This window comes from Scyliorhinus torazame, chromosome 2, assembly GCF_047496885.1.
Source record: "Scyliorhinus torazame isolate Kashiwa2021f chromosome 2, sScyTor2.1, whole genome shotgun sequence".
Classification (NCBI taxonomy): domain Eukaryota; kingdom Metazoa; phylum Chordata; class Chondrichthyes; order Carcharhiniformes; family Scyliorhinidae; genus Scyliorhinus; species Scyliorhinus torazame.
The window spans coordinates 399534446-399557371 of record NC_092708.1 but is presented as its reverse complement, the minus strand read 5'-3'; the positions used below and the strand labels follow the sequence as shown (position 1 = coordinate 399557371).

The following is a 22926-nucleotide window of genomic DNA, read 5'->3' as shown; positions in this document are numbered from 1 at the left end:
GTGCCGCCCAGTCCCGTATGCTGACCCCGAGACACGGCCTCATCAGAGGGGTGGAACTCGGGGGAGCTGATGGCCAGGTTGTGGAGGAAAATGCAGATCACCACAAAGCGGGTGACCCTCCGGGCGGTGTACTGCAGGGCATCTCCGGAGTGATCGAGGCACGGGAACCGTATCTTGAGGAGTCCGATACACCGTTCAATGGCAGCCCTGGTGGCTGCATGGGCCTTGTTGTATCGGTTCTCCGCTTCGGTCTCCGGCCTCCGGTACAGGAGTCATTAGCCAGGTCCTCAGTGGGTACCCCTTATTCCCCAAGAGCCAGCCGCCCATCCTGGTCTTCAAAGAGGGCAGGGATGACCGACTGCCCCAGGATGTAGCTATCATGGACACTCCCCGGAAAGCGGGCACACACATACATGATCTTCACGTGGTGGTCGCACATGAGCTGTATGTTTGGGGAGTGAAACCCTTTCTGTCAATGTAGGGCACTCCCAGATGGCCCGGTGAGTGCATGGCGACATGCGTGCCATTTATTACCCATTGGACCTGGGATATCCGGCGATGGCGGAGAACCTGCTGCCTGGGCATCTTGCTGGGTTTGGTTCATGTCAAAGTTTAAAAAAAAAAAAAATTTAAGAGTACCCATTGCTTTTTTTTCAAATTAAGGGGCAATTTAGCGTGTCCAATCCACCTACCGTCCAAAAAAATACATTCAGCAATTCTCTCTATTTCCTATCATTTAAACAATTGTGCATTCACGTTGTCAGCAAACCCCCCCCTCACACCACACCACATGAAAGGATACATATTTAAAAAGCTAAATTAGTTTATGTTTGCCTTGACTTGTTCTAATTTTTTTAGATGTAAGAATTTTATCAGCATATATATGAATTATATTAGCTAAAACAGGTGCCGGAGTTTGGCAACTAGGGGATTTTCACATTGTATAGGGATAGCGGAACAAGAATACATAGACATATACATATCCCTGGATTCCTTTAGCCCCAAGAGCTATATCTAATTCCATCTTGAAATTACACAATGATTTCACCTCAACTACTTACTGTGGTAGTGAATTCCACAGATTCACCGCTCTCTGGATGAAGAACTTTCTCCTCACCTCAGTCCTAAAAGGTTAACCCCTTATCCTCAAATTATAACCCCTAGTTCTGGACTCCCCCACCATCGGGAACATTCTTTCTGAAGCTACCCTGTCTAATACATAAGAACTAGGAACAGGAGTAGGCCATCTGGCCCCTCGAGCCTGCTCCGCCATTTAATGAGATCATGGCTGATCTTTGTGGACTCAGCTCCACTCTCCGGCCCGAACACCATGTTCCCGAATCCCTTTATTCTTTAGAAAGGCATCTATCTTTTTCTTAAAAACGTTTAAAGAAGGAGCCTCAACTGCTTCACTGGGCAAGGAATTCCAGAGATTCACAACCCTTTGGGTGAAGAAGTTCCTCCTACACTCCGTCCTAAATCAACCTCCCCTTATTTTGAGGCTATGCCCCCTAGTTCTGCTTTCACCCGCCAGTGGAAACAACCTGCCCGCATCTATCCTATCTATTCCCTTCATAATTTTATATGTCTCAATAAGATCCCCCCGCATCCTTCTAAACTCCAATGAGTACAGTCCCAGTCTACTCAACCTCTCGTCATAATCTAATCCCCTCAACTCTGGGATCAACCTAGTGAATCTCCTCTGCACTCCCTCCAGTGCCAATATGTCCTTTCTCAGGTAAGGAGACCAAAACTGAACACAATACTCCAGATGCAGCCTCACCAACACCCTATACAATTGCAGCATAACCTCACTAGTCTTGAACTCCATCCCTCTAGCAATGAAAGACAAAACTCGATTAGCCTTCTTAATCACCTGTTGCACCTGCACACCAACTTTTTGCGACTCGTGCACCAGCACACCCAGGTCCCTCTGCACAGCAGCATGTTTTAACATCTTACCGTTTAAATAATAATCCATTCTGCTGTTATTCCTCCCAAAATCCTGTTAAAATGTTGTAAGTTTCTATGAGATCCCCTCTCACTCTTTTAAACTCCAATAAATATAATCCTAACCGACTTAGTCTCTCCTCAGATGACAGTCCCGCCATCCCAGGAATCAGTCTGGTAAACCTTCGCTGCGCTCCCTCCACAGCAAGAACATCCTTCCTCAGATAAGGACACCAAAGCTGCCCCACAATACGCCAGGTGTGGCCTCACAAAGACCCTGTATAATTGCAGTAAAACATCTCTATTCCGACACTCAAATCCTCTCGCTATACAGGCCAACATACCATTTTCCTTCTTTACTGCCTGCTGTACTTGCGCACTTACTTTCAGCGACTTCAGATTAAGTGGGTATATAGAGCATGCGGTGGAGTGTACATTGGCTGTGAAAGGAGAATAAAGTGGATTAAAGTCCAGTAAGTATCAGCGGCAGCAATAGTGCCAAGTACAATGCGGCCAGAGAAAGAATTTTTTAAAATCAATTGCTCTGGTTATGCTATTTCCACTCTGCGTCTGTGACCTTGCGGTAAGAGGAATCATGACTGAGATTCAGATCAGAGTTCAGACAGGAAACACTCTGAATCATGCTATTCGGATTCTGGTAGTGCGTGCTTGTTGGAGACTGGCAAAGGACCTTTTCATTTTAATATGAAATGCTTTTCAGTCTCGCAAGGTAACATGTTTAAAAGGATATATGTAGATATTTAGTGGCTGCTTTAAGACACGGGATGTTGTGTGGTGAAGCTAGTGAGCCTCTTGTGTACACCAATAGATTAATGCCCAACGTAAAACAGCTGCTTCTGGTCACTCCCTCCATCAGTGAACACATCCTTCTCGTGGAAGGTTGATCCCGTAGAGTTGGGTACATTTTGTTATTCCCACTCCTTCCAAACATTCCAGAAAAAAATAGCCTTTAATTTGTCTGCGCCAGTGTATCCTGCTGTGAAATATAGAACACACAAATTTATCAAACAAAGCAGTTCAAATGGAACAATTCTCAAACCCTCAACCCACCATTTTGGCATTCTCAGACAGTCCCTAAGACGCACAATCTCCGACTTGGTTTTCACTTCCATCCCCCAAAAATAATCTCTATTGCTGGCAGAGATCCTGGGTACCACTTAACACCTCCCCACCTTGACATGGTTGAGATAGGGCAGAGGTAGCTGGGGTTAGAGGCTGCTGGATGTCAGTGATCTACAAACCATTATGAAATTACCTTGTTGGACTGGGAAGATTGGTGAGGCTTTGAAGGACAGTTCCACTTCATCTGTGGCATTCACTCACGATAAATACAGACAGGGTGACGCACACAGGCACGTTGCAGAATTCTCCGATGTTGGGATTCTCCGTTGCGCCGGCAGCGCACCCACGCTCGGGGATTACCCGACGGCGTAAGGCTGCCCACAATGAGAAACCCCATTGGCCAGCTGGCGAGACAGAGAATCCCACCCACGGTCTTTTTATATTTAATGTCTCAGGTGATAGATTTACTAATGTTCTGCCCTGTCTGCATAATGTATTTAATTGTATGACTTGCGTCTGATATTACTGCTAGGCCCAGTCTAGTTTGCTTCTGATTTCTTGTGCGAGATCACTTTCACAAATACATTTTTGAATATTACTTTTGCAAGGGCTGGATGATGGTTCAGAGATCAAATTGCAGTTATTTTTGATTTGTACTGTAGTGAGCAAAACAGACACAAACTGCAAGGTGCTTTCATTTTTTAATTTAATGTGACTGCAGGGCGTGTGTATAGGGTACCCCAGAATCTTCGCTCAAATCGATCCCAGCAAGCCACACGGAGAGACATCTCTACAAACTGCTCCTTCCTTTCTCTGGGTGAAATGTGGATCGTTCTTTGTTTTGTAAATTCAACTTTATTAATTAAACTGCTCCAACTGCTGTCTCTCTCCTCCTCTCTGTGGCTGCACTGTTATTGTGCATATCCATTCTGAGTTCTCGAGAAAGGATATGTTCAGTGACTGGAGCTTAATTAGCAATGCTGCTGGCTGGGGTCCAGACTTCAGGGAGCAGGGAGAAAGAGTAGTTGAACTGTATGTGATGTAACTAGAATGTGTGCCTGCTCCTATCTGTGGAATATTAGCACTGTGCGTAGAGAGTTCATGACCTGCATCTCTTCCCAGTTCCTAGCCATGTCTGCTTACAAGAGGAATACTCGGTGACAATGCTCCAAGCTCTCCCATTACTCCCTGTTGTCTCCCAGTGAGGGAACTAAGCGTGTATTCCTTCCCTGTTCCCTTACAGATACGCATTCTCAGGACTAGATTTTGAATGCTTAATATTGTAATTATAAGATTGACACAGGTATCCAAGCTTTTGCAGTCAGCTCAATGCTGGACATTAGTGAGATCTTTTCAGGAGACATTATACATGAAAACTGAACCGCCCCTTCCCTTGGGAGATGATGTCTTTTGTATGAAACATGATTCCAAAGCAACCGTCAGCTGTGCACAAAGATCCTATTGCAGTATTCAAAGAGCGGGGACGTCCCTATGTCCAGACAGCATTCCTTTCTCAGTTAACATGACTCTCTACACAATTTAGAGGTCGTTCATCATTTTTTTGCCTGTTTCTGTGTGTGAAATAGATGCAAATTCCCTATGTTTCAGTCAGTGAGCCTTAGATTAAGAAAGCACTTCTTCTCCCCCACCTCTTGCCATAGCTCAGTTCATAGTTTTTATAAGAATTATTGATATTTGCTAGCCAAGGGTATAAAAGGTGTGGGTGGCACGGTGGCACAGTGGTTAGCATTGTCGCTTCATAGCTCCAGGGTCCCAGGTTCGATTCCATGACTTGGGTCACTGTCTGTGCGGAGTCGGCACATTCTCCTTGTGTCTGCATGGATTTCCTTCGGGTGCTCCGGTTTCCTCCCACAGTCCAAAGACGTGCAGGTTAGGTGGATTGGCCATCATAAATTTCCCTTAGTGTCCAAAGGGGTTGGGTGGGGTTGCTGGGTTACGGGTATGGGGTGGAGTTGTGGGCTTAAGTGGGGTGCTCTTTCCATGGGCCGGTGTAGGATCAATGTGCCGAATGGCCTCCTTCTGCACTGTAAATTCTATGTTCTATAAAGCATAGGGCTGTTGGACGGAATCATCAAATTGTTACAGCCTAGAAGGGAAGGCCATTCGGCCAGCCATGTCCATGCTGGCTTTATGAGGGCAACTTGGTTAGTTCCACTCCCGTTCCTTTTCCCTGTCCCCCAATAATTTTATTCTCTTCAGGTAATCATTCAATTCCCCTTTGAGAGACTTGATGGCATTTGTCTCCACCACAGTGCGCTCCAGATCCTAACCACTCGCCGTGTGAAAATAAATTCCTCATGTCGGAGTTGGGTAAGGAGCACCCCATAATCTTACTGAATGGCGAGAAATACTCAAGGGGCTGAATGGCCTAGTCCTGTTCCTAATTCATTGTACACAAAATACTTTGCATTGTTTCTCACAGAAAGAAGATGCTGCATAAATAAATAAATGTCGCTTCAGTGAAACTTAATCCTGTCGCCCACTCAGAGTTGTCACTGCCACTTTGAACTAAGGGTCCTAGGTTCAGATGCATCGCGCATCGATGGGGAGCTGCTACTTCTGACAATGCTCTATAAGATTAGTTTGGGATAAAGCTAACCCAATCCAAGTGAGTGCAGCTCCAAGGCCCTAAACTCAAAATCATTCATATCGCAAGAGGTTTTTTGTGGGGAATTAAAATATTGCAGCTGAAACAGAACAAGAACAAATACTGGAAATAAACAATGGGTCTGTCGAGATCTGAAACGCAAAAACTGCTAACATTTGACATGTAGACCCTGGTTTTATCTGTCACTCTCGCAGCTGCCTCCTCTGTGGATAAGGCTCGAGACGGAACTAAGTGAATTACTCCGGCTCGCGCTCACTCACTGCAGCCCAACTGTTCAGAGCTTCAACTCCTGAGTCTGTGCAAACTCAGACATATTTTTAAAAACCAGCAAACACTGTTTTTTGATCAATGGTTTGTATTTCTATTTTGTATGATTTAAGTGTACCCAATAAATAAATATGTGGATTAACTCTGAACCTAGCTTCTGGGAAATTCTTTAAGCTGGTTCACTAATGTCCTTCAGGGAAGGAAATCTGCCATCTTTACCCGGTCTGGCCTACATGTGACTCTGGACCCACAGCAATGTGGTTGACTCTTAAATGCCCTCTGAAATGGCCCATTGTATTCAACTGCTACAAAGAAACACAGTGGGTGTACCTACACATCAGGGACTACAGCAGTTCGAGAAGGCAGCTCACCACCACCTTCTCAAGGGCAACTAGGGCTGGGAAATAAATGCTGGTCTAGTCATTGACGGCCACATCCCATAAATGAATTTTTTTTAAAAATTGGTGTGATAAGTTGTTGGGGAGTGACTTTTACGCAGTCTGCTTTTTCCTTTTTGGTCATGGCTTTGTGGGTAAATACACCCATTGAGTTCTTCAGGTCAGGAAGGCCCACAGGATTGCATATCCCTGCTGACTGAGCTGGCCGAAATAGCAAGAGAAAAGACATGAGGCTCCACATGAGAACAGGATCAGGCACAGTGCCACGATCTCTATGCTAAAAATATCTTGCTGCTACCTTTGATCTAGGCCCAAGGCCCTTTGAGTTAGATACCATAACAGGCCAGTGTCCATGTCACTACCCCCAGAAAATTAGTGACCTTGAGTTCTGAGGAAATAAGTCTTTAACTAAGGAGTAACTACACCCTTACCGATATTGTGTTTGAAGAGGGAACAAACCTGCATAGTTTAAGATCGGAACTAGAGCGGCACGGTGGCGCATGGTTAACACTGCTGCCTGCGGCACTGAGGACCCGGGTTCGATCCCGGCCCTGAGTCACTGTCCGTGTGGAGTTTGCATATTCTCGCCATGTCTGTGTAGGTTTCGCCCCCACAACCTAAAGATGTGCAGGGAAGGTGGATTGGCCACAGTAAATTGCCCCTTAATTGGAAAAAATAATTGGGTATTCTAAATTTATTATAAAAAACAAACAACAAAAACATCAGAACTAACCTATGCCCGCAAATTATACTTCACCGACTGGGCCAAGTGGACTGGAACAAAAGGTTTGTGGGAAAAACTGTAACTGAACAATGGGCTACCTTCAAAACAGAAATGGTCTGGACTTGGGCAAGGTTGGTGGCACAGTGGTTAGCACTGAAATGAAATGAAAATCGCTTATTGTCACAAGTAGGCTTCAAATGAAGTTACTGTGAAAAACCCCTAGTCGCCACATTCCGGCGCCTGTTCGGGCAGACTGGTTCGGGAATTGAACCGTGCTGCTGGCCTGCCTTGGTCTGCTTTCAAAGCCAGCGATTTAGCCCTGTGCTAAACAGCCAGCGCCAGGGTCCCGGGTTAGCACTGCTGCCTCACAGCGCCAGGGACCCGGGTTCAATTCTGGCCTTGGGTCACTGTCTGTGCGGAGTCTGCACGTTCTCCCCGTGTGTGCGTGGGTTTCCCCCGGGTGCTCCGGTTTCCTCCCACAGTCCAAAGATGTGATTAAGTAGGTGGATTGGCCATGATAAATTGCCCTTCGTGACCAAAACAATGTGTAGGTTGGGTTAATGTGATAGGGGTGGGGGGAGTGAGCTTGGGTGAAGTACTCTTTCAGAGGGTCAGCGCAGAGTCGATGGGCCGAATAGCCTCCTTCTGCACTGTAGAGATTCTATTCTAGTGTAAAGTATATTCCTTTAAAAGGGAAAGGTACGGTAGACAAATCCAGAGCTCACTGGATGAAAGAGGAGATAGAAATTAAGATGAGGAAGAAAAGGTGTGCTTATGACAGGGGCTGGTCTTCATTTTCGGGACTATGTCCCCACGCCATGGTGAAAACTGTGGTCTCTTACGCCAGGAAAACTGGCGTCAAAAGGCCACCGATTCCCCGCCTTGCAGGGGGCTAGCAGGCAGCTGTTGTGGAGCTCGCAGCTCCAGCTGCCGATACGGCCCCCCGCACTTCCGGGTCAGAGGCACGGCGGCGGCCTCCATGGCGGACCCAGACCGCGGAAAAAGTGCCCTCGATCGGCCGCTCCCCCGACCCGGACCGTCCGCAGAATAAAAGCCCTGCCCCGAATGACCCACCCCCCGCCCTCCGGTTAACCCGCCCCCCGACTTTAGACCACCTTAGAAATACGCCGCCGGGACTTCGGCCGGTCGGGGCGGAGAATAGTGAGGTGGGCAATGGCCTCAGGTGGTGGATACTCGGCCCTTTTCGGGGGCGGAGAATCGCGGAACCGGCGCCGGTCCCAATTTCATGCGGGAAACTGGATTCTCCGCCCCGTCACCAAACGTGATTTCGGGGTGCAGAGAATCCAGCCCCAGGGGTCAGGTAGAAAAGACAGCTGAGAACCAAGAGGAATACAGAAGGTTCAGAGGGGAGGTGAATAAACACATTAGAGCAACAAGAAGGGATTATGAGAAAAGCCTGACTGCTAATATAAAAGTGGAATCCCAAAGCCTCCGATAGGCTTGTGAATACTGAAAGGATGGTGAAAGAGGAGTAGGGTCGATAAGGGACCTAAAAGAGAATTTACACATGGAAGCTGGGGCATGGCTGAGGTATTAAATTAATACTTCACATCATTCTTTACCAAGGAGGTACATGCTACTCAGGACTTGATGACAGACAAGGAAACTCTCCCCAGAAGGGTGCAAAAATTGAGAAGGAAGAGTTGAATAGACTGTCACTACTCACCTGATGAAGGAGCTACACTCCGAAAGCTAGTGATTCCAAATGAACCTGGTGAACTTTAACCTGGTGTTGTAAGACATCTAACTGTCGGTACTTAAGGTTGACAAGGCACTGTGACGGCTGAGATGCATCCAAGCAAAATGAAGGAAGTGCAGATGAAAATTGCAAGGGCGTTGGCCATAATCTTCCCCAGGCTCAATCCGGGAGGTGCCCGAGGGCTGGGGAATTCCAGATGTTACGCCCGTGAATAAGAACAAAGAAATGTACAGCACAGGAACAGGCCCTTCGGCCCTCCCAGCCTGCGCCGACCATGCTGCCCGTCTAAACTAAAATCTACACTTCCGGGGTCCGTATCCCTCTATTCCCATCCTATTGATGTATTTGTCAAGATGCCCCTTAAACGTCACTCTCGTCCCTGCTTCCACCACCTCCTCCGGCAGCGAGTTCCAGGCACCCACTACCCTCTGTGTAAAAAACCTGCCTCGTACATCTATAAATCTTGCCCCTCGCACCTTAAACCTATGCCCCCTAGTAATTGACCCCTCTACCCTGGGAAATAGCCTGACTATCCACTCTGTCTATGCCCCTCATAATTTTGTAGACCTCTATCAGGTCACCCCTCAACCTCCGTCGTTCCACTGAGAACAAACCAAGTTTATTCAACCGCTCCTCATAGCTAATGCCCTCCAGACCATGCAACATCCTGGTAAATCTCTTCTGCACCCTCTCTGAAGCCTCCACATCCTTCTGGTAGTGTGGCGACCAGAATTGAACACAATACTCCAAGTGTGGCCTAAGGTCCTATACAGCTGCACCATGACTTGCCAATTCTTATACTCTATGCCCCGGCCAATGAAGGCACGCATGCCGTATGCCTTCTTGACTACCTTCTCCACCAGTGTTGCCCCTTTCAGTGACCTGTGGACCTGTACACCTAGAGCTCTCTGACTTTCAATACTCTTGAGGGTTCTACCATTCACTGTATATTCCCTACCTGCATTAGACCTTCCAAAATGCATTACCTCACATTTGTCCGGATTAAAATCCGTCTGCCATCTCTCTGCCCAAGTCTCCAAACGATCTAAATCCTGTAGCCCCTGACAGTCCTCATCGCTATCCACAATTCCACCACCCTTTGTGTCGTCTGCAAACTTACCAATCAGACCTGTTACATTTTCTTCCAAATCATTTATATATACTATGAACAGCAAAGATCCCAGCACTGATCCCTGCGGAACACCACTAGTCACAGCCCTCCAATTAGAAAAGCACCCTTCCATTGCTACTCTCTGCCTCCTGTGACCTAGCCAGTTCTGTATCCATCTTGCCAGCTCACCCCTGATCCCGTGTGACTTCACCTTTTGTACCAGTCTACCGTAAGGGAGCTTGTCAAAGGCCTTACTAAAGTCCATATAGACAACATCCACTGCCCTACCTGCATCAATCATCTTTGTGACCTCTTCGAAAAACTCTATCAAGTTAGTGAGACACGACCTCCCCTTCACAAAACCATGCTGCCTCTCGCTAATACGTCCATTTTTTTCCAAATAGGAGTAGATCCTGTCTCAAAGAATTCTCTCCAGTAATTTCCCTACCACTGACGTAAGGCTCACCGGCCTGAAGTTCCCTGGATTATCCTTGCTACCCTTCTTAAACAAAGGTACAACATTGGCTATTCTCCAGTCCTCCGGAATATCACCTGAAGACAGTGAGGATCCAAAGATTTCTGTCAAGGCCTCAGAAATTTCCTCTCAAGCCTTCAGAATTCTGAGGTAGATCCCATCTGGCCCTGGGGACTTATCTAAATATTTTTCCAGACACCCAACACCTCGTCTTTTGGGATCTCAATGTGACCCAGGCTATCTACACACCCTTCTCCAGACTCAACATCCACCAATTCCTTCTCTTTGGTGAATACTGATGCAAAGTATTCATTTAGTACCTCACCCATTTCCTCTGGTTCCACACATAGATTCCCTTGCCTATCCTGCAGTGGGCCAACCCTTTCCCTGGCTACCCTCTTGCTTTTTATGTACATGTAGAAAGCCTTGGGATTTTCCTTAACGCTATTTGCCAATGACTTTTCGTGACCCCTTCTAGCCCTCCTGACTCCTTGCTTAAGTTCCTTCCTACTTTCCTTATATTCCACACATGCTTCGTCTGTTCCCAGCCTTCTAGCCCTGACAAATGCCTCCTTTTTCTTTTTGATGAGGCCTACAATATCTCTCGTTATCCAAGGTTCCCGAAATTTGCCGTATTTATCCTTCTTCCGCACAGGAACATGCCGATCCTGAATTCCTTTCAACTGACATTTGAAAGCCTCCCACATGTCAGATGTTGATTTACCCTCAAATATCCACCCCAATCTAGGTTCTTCTGTTCCCGCCTAATATTGTTATAATTAGCCTTCCCCCAATTTAACACATGCATCCTAGGACCACTCTTATCCTTGTCCACCAGCACTTTAAAACTTACTGAGTTGTGGTCACTGTTCCCGAAATGCTCCCCTACTGAAACATCTACCACCTGGCCGGGCTCATTCCCCAATACCTGGTCCAGTACAGCCCCTTCCCTAGTTGGACTATCTACATATTGTTTTAAGAAGCCCTCATGGATGCTCCTTACAAACTCTAAGCCCCTAGCACTAAGTGAGTCCCATTCAATATTGGGGAAGTTGAAGTCTCCAATCACAACAACCCTGTTGCTTTTACTTGTTTCCAAAATCTGTCTACCTATCTGCCCCTCCACCTCCCGCTGGCTGTTGGGAGGCCTGTAGTAAACCCCCAACATTGTGACTGCACCCTTCTTATTCCTGATCTCTACCCATATTGCCTCGCTGCCCTCTGAGGTGTCCTCCCGTAGTACAGCTGTGATATTCTCCCTAACCAGTAGCGCAACTCCGCCACCCCTTTTACATCCTCCTCTATCCCGCCTAAAACATCTAAATCCTGGAACGTTTAGCTGCCAATCCTGTCCTTCCCTCAACCAGGTCTCTGTAATGGCAACAATATCATAGTTCCAAGTACTAATCTAAGCTCTAAATTCATCTGCCTTACCCGTAATACTTCTTGCATTAAAACATGCACTTCAGGCCACCAGACCTGCTGTTTTCAGCAACATCTCCCTGCCTGCTCTTCCTCAGAGCCATACTGGCCCTATTCGCTAGTTCTCCCTCAATGCTTTCACCTTCTGACCTATTGCTCTGGTACCCACCCCCCTGCCATACTAGTTTAAACCCTCCCGTGTGACACTAGCAAACCTTATGGCCAGGATATTTATGCCCCTCCAGCTTAGATGCAACCCGTCCTTCTTATACAGGTCACACCTGCCCCGGAAGAGCTCCCAGTGGTCCAGATAACGGAAACCCTCCCTCCTACACCAGCTGTTTAGCCACATGTTTAGCTGCTCTATCTTCCTATTTCTAGCCTCACTGGCACGTGGCACAGGGAGTAATCCCGAGATTACAACCCTAGAGGTCCTGTCTTTTAACTTTCTGCCTAGCTCCCTGAACTGCTGCTGCAGGACCTGATGCCCCTTCCTGCCTATGTCATTAATACCAATATGTACAATGACCTCTGCCTGTTTGCCCTCCCCCTTCAGGAGGCCCGCTACCCGTTCTGAGACATCCTGGACCCTGGCACCAGGGAGGCAACATACCATCCTGGAGTCTCTTACATGTCCACCAAAGTGCCTATCTGTGCCCCTGACTATAGAGTCCCCTATGACTATTGCTCTTCTGTGCTTTGACCCTCCCTGCTGAACATCAGAGCCAGCCGTGGTGCCACTGCTCTGGCTGCTGCTGTTTTCCCCTGATAGGCTATCCTCCCCGACAGTATCCAAAGGGGTATACCTGTTCAAGAGGCGGACAACCACAGGGGATCCCTGCACTGACTGCCTGCCCCTTCTGATGGTCACCCATTTCTCTGCCTGCTCCTTGGGTGTGACCACATTTATATATCTGCTATCTATGATGCTTTCCGCCACCTGCATGCTCCTAAGTTCATCCAACTGCTGCGCCAACCAAAGAATGCGGTCTGTAAGGAGCCCTAGTTGGGTGCACTTTCTGAAGATGAAGCCATCCGGGACACTGGAAGCCTCCCGGACCTGCCACATCTCACAGTCAGATGTCACCCCTCTAATTGACATTGCGTTAATTAATTAGTAAATTAAATTTTTTAAAATTTAAAAATAAAATAAAAGTTACTGTTATCTATATGTTTCCTAGCACTGGATTTCTACTATAAATGTGAAAGCTAAATATAGTGCTCTTCGATCTCTGGCTTAGATACCCCTCTAAATTATAATTCAGTAATTATGTTTAATTAGTTTAACAATGTTTAATTTTTAAATTTAGTGTAGATTCCCAACCAGCCAATCAGGTCACAGCTTTACTATGATGTCACTTCAGTTTTCCCCACCACACAATTTGAAAAGGTAATAAGAATAAAAATAAAAATCACTTACCTTCCCAGGATGCTCTCTGATTCTCTCCCTGCAGATTAACAGTTAAAGGCCAGAAGAAAGAGAACAAAACGGTAGGGAAAAAGCACCTTCTCCCACTCTGCCCCGAATTACCTCACTGCACCAAATTACCAAGTTCCAAATTCCCACTCTTTATGTGTCTCACTCCGGCTGTGTCTCCTTGACCTGCGCAAAGCTTACTCATAAAGGGTTGGAAGGATACCCCAATAATGACAGGCCAGTCAGTTTAACATCAGTGGTGGGCAGACTTAGAGAAACAATTGTTCGAGATAGAATTAATGGTCACTTGGGAAAATGTGGGTTGATTAGGAGGAGCCAACATGTATTTTTAAAGGGAAATCATGTTTAACTAACTCGCCGGAGTTTTTTTGAAGAGGTAACAGAAAGGGTCATTGAGGTCAATGCTGTTGATGCGGTGTACATGGACCTGGGGACCAGTTTAGCTCAGTTAACTGGACAGCTGGATTTTGATGCAGAGCGAGGCCAACAGTTCAATTCCTGCACCGACTGAGGTTATTCCCAACCTCACCTGAGGTGTGGTGATCCTCAAGTTTAATCGCTACCAGTCAGCTCTCCCCCTCAAAGGGGAAAGCAGCCGATGGTCCAACTGGGACTATGATGACTTTACTTTTACTTTATATGTGCTTAGATCATTGAAGGTAGGACAGGTGAAGAGAGCAGTTAATAAAGTGTTCTGGGCTTTATTAACATAGAATACAAGAGTTAAAATATTATGTCGAACTAAAACAAGACACTAGTTAGACTTCAGCTGGAATATTGCGTGCAGTCCTGGACACCACACTATAGGAAGGATGTGAACACATTGGAGAGAGCGCGGAAGAGGTTTACAAGGATGGTTCTAGGGATGAAAAACTTCAGCCATGAGGATAGATTGGAGAGGTTGGAGAGAAGGGGCTAAGTGGAGATTTGATCGAGATGTTTAAAATTATCAGCGAGCTGGACAGAGTCAACAGGGAGAAACTGCTCCCGCTCGTAAAAGGATCAAGAGGAGAGGGCACAGATTTAAAGTGATTTGTCAAAGAGGCAAATATGATGAGAGAAAAATCTTTTTCACAGCGAGTGGTCGCGCTCTGGAATGCACGGCCTGGGAGAATGGTGAAGGCAGGTTCAATCGAGGCTTTCAAGAGCAATCATTAGATGATTACATGAATTACTTGATAATAAGATAATAATCTTTTTTGTCGCAAGTAGGCTTACATTAATGCAATGAAGTTACTGTGAAAATCCCCTAGTCGCAACACTCCAGCGCTTGTTCTGGTACACTGAGGGAGAATTCAGAATATCCAATTCACTTAACAGCACGTCTCGTGGGAGGAAACCGGAGCACCCGGAGGAAACCCACGCAGACACTGGGAGAACATGCAGACTCCACCCAGACAGTGACCCAAGCCTGGGACCCTGGCGCTGTGAAACAACTGTGGTAACCACTGTGCTGCCCTGCCGTCCATAAACAATGAGCAGGGATACGGGGAAAAGACAGGGGAATAGCACAAAGTCACGTGGCTTGTTTGGAGCACCAGTGGAGACATGAGGGGCCGAATGACCTCCTTCTACATCATAAGAATCCTGAGATTCTGTGAAGTCAATCACTGTATGAGGCCAACAGAGAGCTGTCCCTTTTGTATGGATGGACAATATCACCATGAACCATGCCACCAGAACGAGATGCAAGATACCGTCTTTACATACAGCCTTGAGCTAGCGCCTGGTTTCAAAGTCTTGAGCCTATGATCGACTATAACACTTGAGTGAAGATTTTTCCTCCTGGTTGCTCTGCACTCACAGCCCTTACCCATTTCTTCGCATATTAAATTCAAAAGTATTGTTCTCATTGTGATGATTATAAGAAATTGTCAAACCTCATCCTTTGTATTTTTGCAGTAATATCAGTAAAACATGGGTTGAAATGCATACAGACAGTGTGCCTGCTAGATTAACAATTAGGTAATCAGTGATTTTACTGGGGAAATATTTTGCTAATATATATTTAAAGCCACTTAACCTGTTTTCGGAAGGAGAGCTAATGTAATATAACAGTTTCAGCCTGGCTAAACAAATCAAAGCACAACTTGTAACAAGATACAAAAGAATGCTGAGTGCTTTGAGTACAGCTGGTATAAGTAATGGGACGGACCAGGTCTGTCTGGCCAAAAGAGTTGCTTCCAAGGCTCCAAGCTGAGCAGAAGGTTTTCAGCTTGGTCCAAAAAAGGTTTCTCTCTCCACGGACTCTGCACCAAGATCAGCAAGTAAAACCTGGTTATCAACTTTATACATAAGTGAAATTTGAAATATCTGGGTTGCTTAATTGGAATGTAGAGGCAGGTTTTGGGAAGCAAGTTAAGATGTTGTACCTGTTAACTGTAAAGCTACTTCTTTGTTACTAATGTGCTTAATTCTGTGTTCATGTTAAAGTTTGTTTTAATATAAAATTTGTCTACTGGTCAGTGTTATCACTCGCAACAACATTTCCTCCCAGTTTTACCAAATGCAAATAGTTGGGTTCTAATCTGAACCAAAAATTGGGGTTCTGATTCGGACCCATAACACTCATTCTTCAATCCTTCCATACTCACTGCTCCCTACCCCTGAAATCTATTCCAATACATACTGTTAAGAAAAATGCGAAAGATGTCATTTGAAACATGAAGATCTGATGATAAAACCCAAGGAACATGAGAAAAAGCAAAGTAACAGAAAAGATCCTATTAAAGTAAATGTAATGAAATGCTAAAAAATGATATAGCAGAAGGCCCTCGAAGAGTTAACTGCAGACAAAAGTTTGTTAGCATGCAGACAGCCATTATCACACAGGCCTTGAAATAACAAAGTAGCTCATGCTGTAACCACATCGAAACAAACCTGTTGGACTTTAACCTGGTGTTGTCAGACTTCTTACTGTGCTCACCCCAGTCCAACGCCGGCATCTCCACATCACTGATACCTTTAGTTCAAGCCAGAGAAATTTTTATAAAAGTTGAGTTTTAAGTTACATAAATGGAACAAGTTTTCTATCCTTTAATAGAAGGTAATTAGTTTAGCAAGCAATTAATTGGAATTGCCAGAATCTTAAGTTTGAATTACTTGAAATAAAATTCATTTGTGAATGAAAGAAACTTAATGACACCAGTTAAAAGTGGAAATCTGGAGAGAACAGTTGATTTTAATACTGGACAATTCACCGCAGCAAACTGCTTCTTCTCAAAAAGCAGTCAACACCGTTTTGTAAAATTGTAAAAAGGGAAGAATATAACTGGAAACATTTAGGAATACAAGAAAATAAAATGCTTCAAAAAGATAAGGGATTGTATTGAAAGGCTGGAAGGCCACAGAATAATTAGCAGGAAGCCTCCCTGCCAGTGAGCTGACAAACTAAGGTCGAGCTTAACATGAAGGCACTCTCATGTTAGACATTACGGAAATTAGGTGTGGAATCATATGGACAGAAAGGGTATTGCGTTACGGAGCAGAAGAAAATGCTTTAAAATGATGTCAAGTAATCAGCAAGGCTGTTGGAACGGTGATATATATCGTGAATCGCTCTCAGCCAGGCACTCACTCTCAGCTTGCAGAGTGATCTCGGTCATGGGTAGGACTGAACACGAAAACCGAGCAGAACCACAAAACAACCGGGAGAAAATCAACAGATAAAGAAGAGAGATTGTCAAGGAGGCCCAGGAAGGCCTGATCAGCCAACCAGGAGAATCCAGAAGCAAGATCTTTTTACTTTTCTGTAAAGACAGTGATTTTATCTTTTAAAAGAAAAAATAATAATAAAATAACTTAAAGCTTTAACCTGAAACAGTGGTTATTACAAAGTCTATTTTACTTACTTAGCAACGCGGGACCCGGGATCAATGCTACTAAGTGGTAAGTAGATAAAATTCTTCTATGAAGATATGGGTTATGCCGGGGGATAACTTGAAACACTAGTTTGATCCGAATAGCACCCACCTAAGGCTGCATAGGAGTCAGGGGGGGCAATTCTCCAATATGGAGCCCAAGTGTTTACGCCGTCGTGAATGCCATTGCGTTTCACGACGGCGCGAACCGGGCCCAGGTACGACCAATTCTGGCCCCCACAGGGGGCCAGCACGGCGCTGGAGCGGTTCACGCCGCTCCAGCCTCCTTTCGCGGTGCCAAATGGGCACCATGCCAAACCGCGCATGCGCAGTTGGGCCGTGCCAACCTGCGCATGTTTGGCGGACTTCTTTCGCGCGCCGGCCCTCAGCTCAACATGGCGTCGGTGTTCAGGGGTCGGCCGTGCCCGAAAGTAGGCCCGAGGAGGGAGAAGCCGGCCCGCCAATCGGTGGGCCCCGATCGCGGGCCAGACCCCATCGGAAGCCCCCCCCCCCCCGGTGAAGGAGCCACCCTCCCCCCCCCGACCGTTCGTGCAGAGTTCCCGCCGGCAGCGACCAGGGGTGAACGGCACCGGCGGGACTCTGTCGTATCGGCGCCGCCACTCGGCCCATCTGGGCCGGAGAACTGCCAGCCCCGCTGATTCCAGCGGCAGGCGCCGCGTCGGCGCAAATGGCGCCGATTCTCTGCACCTCGGCGACAGGGCGGCGTGGCGCGGCTGCAGCGATTCTCCAGCCCGGCGCGGGGCTCGGAGAATCGCCCCCAGGGAGTGAGAATCCCTGTTCACCATTTAGAATATCTTGACCCTTTTTTGGAAAAGGGGGAATTCTAAGAATAGTGAGTTTTTTACTTCAATACTTCCAGCTCCTTGGGGCTGGAGAGGAACTTCCTCACAGTTTGTGTTTCGATCTCTTCTTCCACAGTTTATTTTTCCCACTCTCTCTCTTGAAGTTTGTGACTCTTGCTCTCTATTCCCAGTTTTTCTTTCTCCTGAAGTGTGTTTATTTCTATCCATTCCTTCCACAATCTGTGTTTCTCTCTCTCCCGCCCTAATGTTGCATCGTTCTATCTCCCTCCCCCAGTCTCTCCTCAGACAGATGGAGTTACCCATGTGTAACTACAGGATGGGAGGAGACTGCAGTCGATCTAGTCCCACAGATTGTACCATTGGTATTACATGTAATGTTTAATCACTCACCAAAATGGCCAATCATTGACCTTTGCTACTGTTAGACCCAGAATAAAAGAGACTTGTACCAGGCTTCAGTAAACTCAGAATGATTGATTTCTTTTAGAACAAAACTTATTTTTTGAAAGAAGTTACAAGGACTGGTTAACACACAGTTTGTAATCTGGCAGTATAATTATCTATTCCTTTTAAAATACCCCAGCACGTGCGCGCAAACACACGCAAATGAAGAGTGAAAAAATAGGGCCTCTGCAGAAATTGGCGGGTAAAGAATCCGTTTGCTGTCGATGTGGCAATGAGTGGTGTGCGGCTGTTCACACACAATCCTGACTTGGAAATATATCGCCATTCCTTCACCATTGCTGGGTTACCCCCTTCCGAACCGATGGCAGCGGTTCAAGGAGAATTAGGGATGAGCAACAAATACTGTCCTTGGAAGCGACACTCACATCCCATGAATAAACTTTTAAAATACCAGATTTTAAACCAGACTGGCCAACCCTAATTTCAGTTATGAAATCTGCTGTTATACCATTGCTGGTAACATAACCATGAGAGGGCACTTGTTCGGGAGTTTCTACTTTCTAACCATTCACCGCTGCATTTCTTGTTTTCTTTCAAAGCTTTGCCCCAGCACCAGAGTCTCTCCTCGGACACAAGTGTCAGTGACTCATTCCCTGGTGTCTCTGTCACAACATGGATCTCTGGCAGGGTCTCCTGATCTGCTTGTACAGGCTGACTGTGTATTTGTTCATTGTGTTGTTGTGCCTTTTCTTGGCTTATCTCTGCTACGTTCACTACATCCACCTGAAGTTTGATCACATACCAAGTCCTGCCAGAGACAGGTACAGTTACTTTATGGATTTGGGGAATGTGATAATCCAGAAAACATGGGCAACAATGATTGAGGGAGCTGCGGTATATAACCTTGGACAGAGGTTATAAAGTGACAGACAGGACATTACAGCCAGCGAAACTTTTTAATACGAGTTCAGAGAGGCTGTTGGAATTTTATGTTGGGGCACACTTTCTAAAAGTTCAGAACCTCATTTTAAATAAAGTAAAAAGAGAACTTTTGAATATTTATCTGAGAGCCGGGTGACCAGGTAAACGTAACAACGTCACTGGAGGTCCTGTACTTTGATCATTAAACGTGCACAGTAATCTTAGTGTTTGGCAAACCACTTTACATTTAGGAGACTAAAATTACAAATGACCTGGAGTACTGGATCTGGAGTATTTCCTTATTAAAGAAAAATGGAAATGCATTGGAAGCAGTTCAAAGAATGTTTACTGGACTAATACCTGGAATGGGCGCGTTGTCTTATGAGGAAAGGTCAGACAGTCTCAGCTTGTACCTGCTGGAGTTTAGAAGAGTAAGAGGTGACTTGATTAAAACATATAAGATTCTGAGGGGTTTTGACAGGGTGGATGTGGAGAGGATGGGCGGGATTCACCGACTCCCCGCCGGCTGGAGAACCGTGTGGGGCGGCGTGAATCCCGCCCCGATGCTGGGTGCCGGATTCTCCGGCGCCGGTTTTTCGGCGGGTGCGGGAATCATGCCGCGCCAGTCAGGGGCCGTTGGCAGCGGTCCCCCCTTCGATTCTCCGGCCCAAGATGGGCCGAGTGGCCACCCGTTTTCGGCCGGTCCTACGTGAAATACACCAGGTCCTTACCGGCGGGATTTGGCTCTGCGGGCGGCTTGTGGGGGGGGGGGGGGGGGGGGGTCGCGGGGGTTCTGTCCCCGGGGGGGCCCCCACGGTGGCCCGGCCTGCGATCGGAGCCCACCAATCCGTGGGCGGGCCTGTGCCTTGGGGGCACTCTCCCTCCGCGCCGGCCGGTGTAACGGTCCGCCATGGCAGGGGCGGCGAAGAACCCCCCTGCGCATGCCCTGGGATCATGCCAGCACACGCTGACGCTCCCGCGCATTCACCAACTCGCGCCGGCCGGCGGAGGCCCTTCAGCGCTGGCTGGCATGGCGCCAACCCCTCCGGCGCCGGCCTAGCCCCTGAAGGTGCGGGGATTCCACACGCCGGAGTGGTTCACGCCGCTCCTCGGCGCCGGTACGGCCCGCCCCGCCGGGTACCGGAGAATCCTGCACGATGTTTCCTCTTGCGGGAGAATTGAGAACTAGGGGTTACTGTTTAAAAATAAGGGGTTACACACTTTTCTGTTTTAAATATTTTTATTCTCCATTTTCACATTTTCTTCACCCCACCAACAAACAGTAAACGGTAACAAATACAATGTCAATCCCCCTCCCAACAACAACAATCCCATCCTCCCACCATCCCCCAAACAACGGACCGCCTGACAATATAAGCACCAAATAAAACAAAACCTCCCAAGGAGGATAAAAGAAAAAGGAATCAGGAATCGCCCCGGTCACCGTTGACACATATAGTCCACCCCCCCCAACCCCCCTAATATTCAACGCCATCCAATCCCCTAAAGAGTACCGTGAATGACACCCATGAATTGTAGACACCCGCCCCATTCCCCCTCCCAGACTCCTCCCCTCCACTTCCTCTTGTAAACTCCTGCCCCCAACCTCGGTTCCTTCCCCCAACTTTTCACCCCGGTTAGACTCACCAAAACCTGTTCTACCAGGCTCCCCCCGCCTCACTCCTGTTCACTGGCCGGCTTAAACCGGCCAGCATGGAGGCCCCCGCCCGAGTCTCCTTCGCCCTTGCCCTGTCCCAGGAAAACCAAGAAATCCCCTTTAGCACACAACCCCCGCATACACACCAAAGCCCCAAAGAACCATCATTGCAAACGAAAGACCCATTTCTTCCCTTGTCCAAATATGTACAGCGTCGACTCATTTAGTACAGACACCAACATGCAGTGAAAAAATAAAGTTACATGAGGCTACATCGGTACACGACTATTTCTCAATTCTGCCACAGTCCTTCTGCATTCGCAAACTCCTCCGCTGCTTCCGCCGTCCCAAAATAAAAGTCCTTGGATTTGGAGGTCACCCTCAACTTAGCTGGATTTACTATGCCGCACTGCACCTTGCTGATGTGCAGTGCCTTCTTCACCCGGCTGAATCAGCTTGCTCCTCGCCAGCTCCACCGTAAAGTCCTGGTATATGCGTATACCAGCTCCAGCCCACTGCACCTCCCGCTTCTGCTTGGCCCAGCTCAGGACCTTCTCCTTCACGCTACACCTACGGAAACACACAGTTACTACTCTGTGGTTAGAGGCCTCCACGACCGATGAGCCCGATCCAGTTCATATCGGGAGGGATCGCCCCCCTTCCCCAATAACTCCGTCAACATCGTGGCAAAATACTCCGTCGGCCTCGGGCCTTTGGGAAGACCCACAATGCTCAGATTCTATCGCCTGGATCTGTTTTCCAGGTCTTCCATTTTAGCTCGCAGATCCTTGTTGGTCTCTATCACCCTCCGCAACTCCTTCCCCATCGAGGTGAGTTAATCACTGTGCTGCGATAATGCCTCTTCCACTTCCTTCAGCGCCTCACCTTGCTCCCGCACCTCCGCCGCTGCGCTTGATACCGCCGCCTTCACCGGGGTAATCGCCTCCTCCACCAGCACTTTCAATACCGCCCCCATCTCCTTCTTCATCGCTTCCATGTGCTTTGTGAACTGTTTCTCAAGTTCCACAGCCATCACCCTGGTCATTTCTTCTGCTGTGAGCGATGCGGCCTCCCCTGGTGCTCCAGCCTCCACTTTCCTTACAGTTCCTGCGCTGACTTTTCCACTCACCGGCGGATTTCCGTTAACCCCCTTTTTCACGGCCGTTTTGCTCCCAAACTTGGACATTTCTCCTCCCTGTGGCTTCTTACAGCCTTTTCAGCCTCCGTTGCCCCCGGGACCGGGCGTTAAAACACCAAAATTTCTATTCCCGAACGGGAGCCCTGCAGTGTGCGGCTGCCTCCCGCCCGCCGTCACCGGAAGCCCCCCAAGGGGGGGGTCACCCGCTTAATATAGAAGCAAGATGTTTTTTCTCTCAGAGGGTCATGAGAATCTGGAACTCTCTTCCTCAATAATAATAATAATAATTGGGCTGAATTCTCCACCGTCGGGATTCCCCGTTTTGCCGGCAGCCCGGGGGTTTCCCGACGGCGTGGGGCTGCCCCACAAAAGGAAACCCCATTGACCAGCCGGCGAAACGGAGCATCACGCCGGCGTGGTGAACCAGAAATCTGGGGCTGGATTCTTAGCACCCCGACGCTGAAATCGCGTTTGGCCACGGGACTAGAATCTGTTTTGGCGCCAAAATCAGGAGCGGCGCCGGTTTTTGTATTCTCCGCCCCTGAAAAGCGGCGTACTCTAGGGGTACGCCGTGCCGATTATTCACGACCTCAAGCCATTGCCTGAGGCAGGACCCGCGATGCTCCGTCCCCGACCGGCCGGGTTCCCGACGGCGTGGGACACTCTTGGTCTCACCCGTCATGAACTTAGTGCAGAGCCGCCGCAGTCGGGGAAGGCGGATCCGTGGGCAGGGGGGGGTCTTCATTTGGGGGTAGGGGCACTGTGGGCGGGAGGACCGGGGCACATGAGCGGCCGAAGGGGGGGGCACTACTTTTGTGGTCCGGGTCCACGGGCTAAGTCCGCCATGGAGCTAGGTGCGGCCGCTGCAGAGCTGCCTCCTTGCTATTCCCCAGCAAAACAGTGA

General features: G+C 47.8%; 1 protein-coding gene across 1 annotated transcript in view; it reads left to right on the top strand.

Moving 5' to 3' along the window:
* Positions 1-18932: 18932 nt before the first annotated feature.
* The window catches only part of LOC140406291 (cholesterol 24-hydroxylase-like), a 201133-nt gene continuing 197139 nt past the window's right edge, over positions 18933-22926 (top strand). The window contains exon 1 of the mRNA XM_072494406.1: positions 18933-19127. Within this exon, the coding sequence (XP_072350507.1) occupies positions 18979-19127 (149 nt within the window). The 5' untranslated portion in view covers positions 18933-18978. The remainder of the gene's footprint in view (positions 19128-22926) is intronic.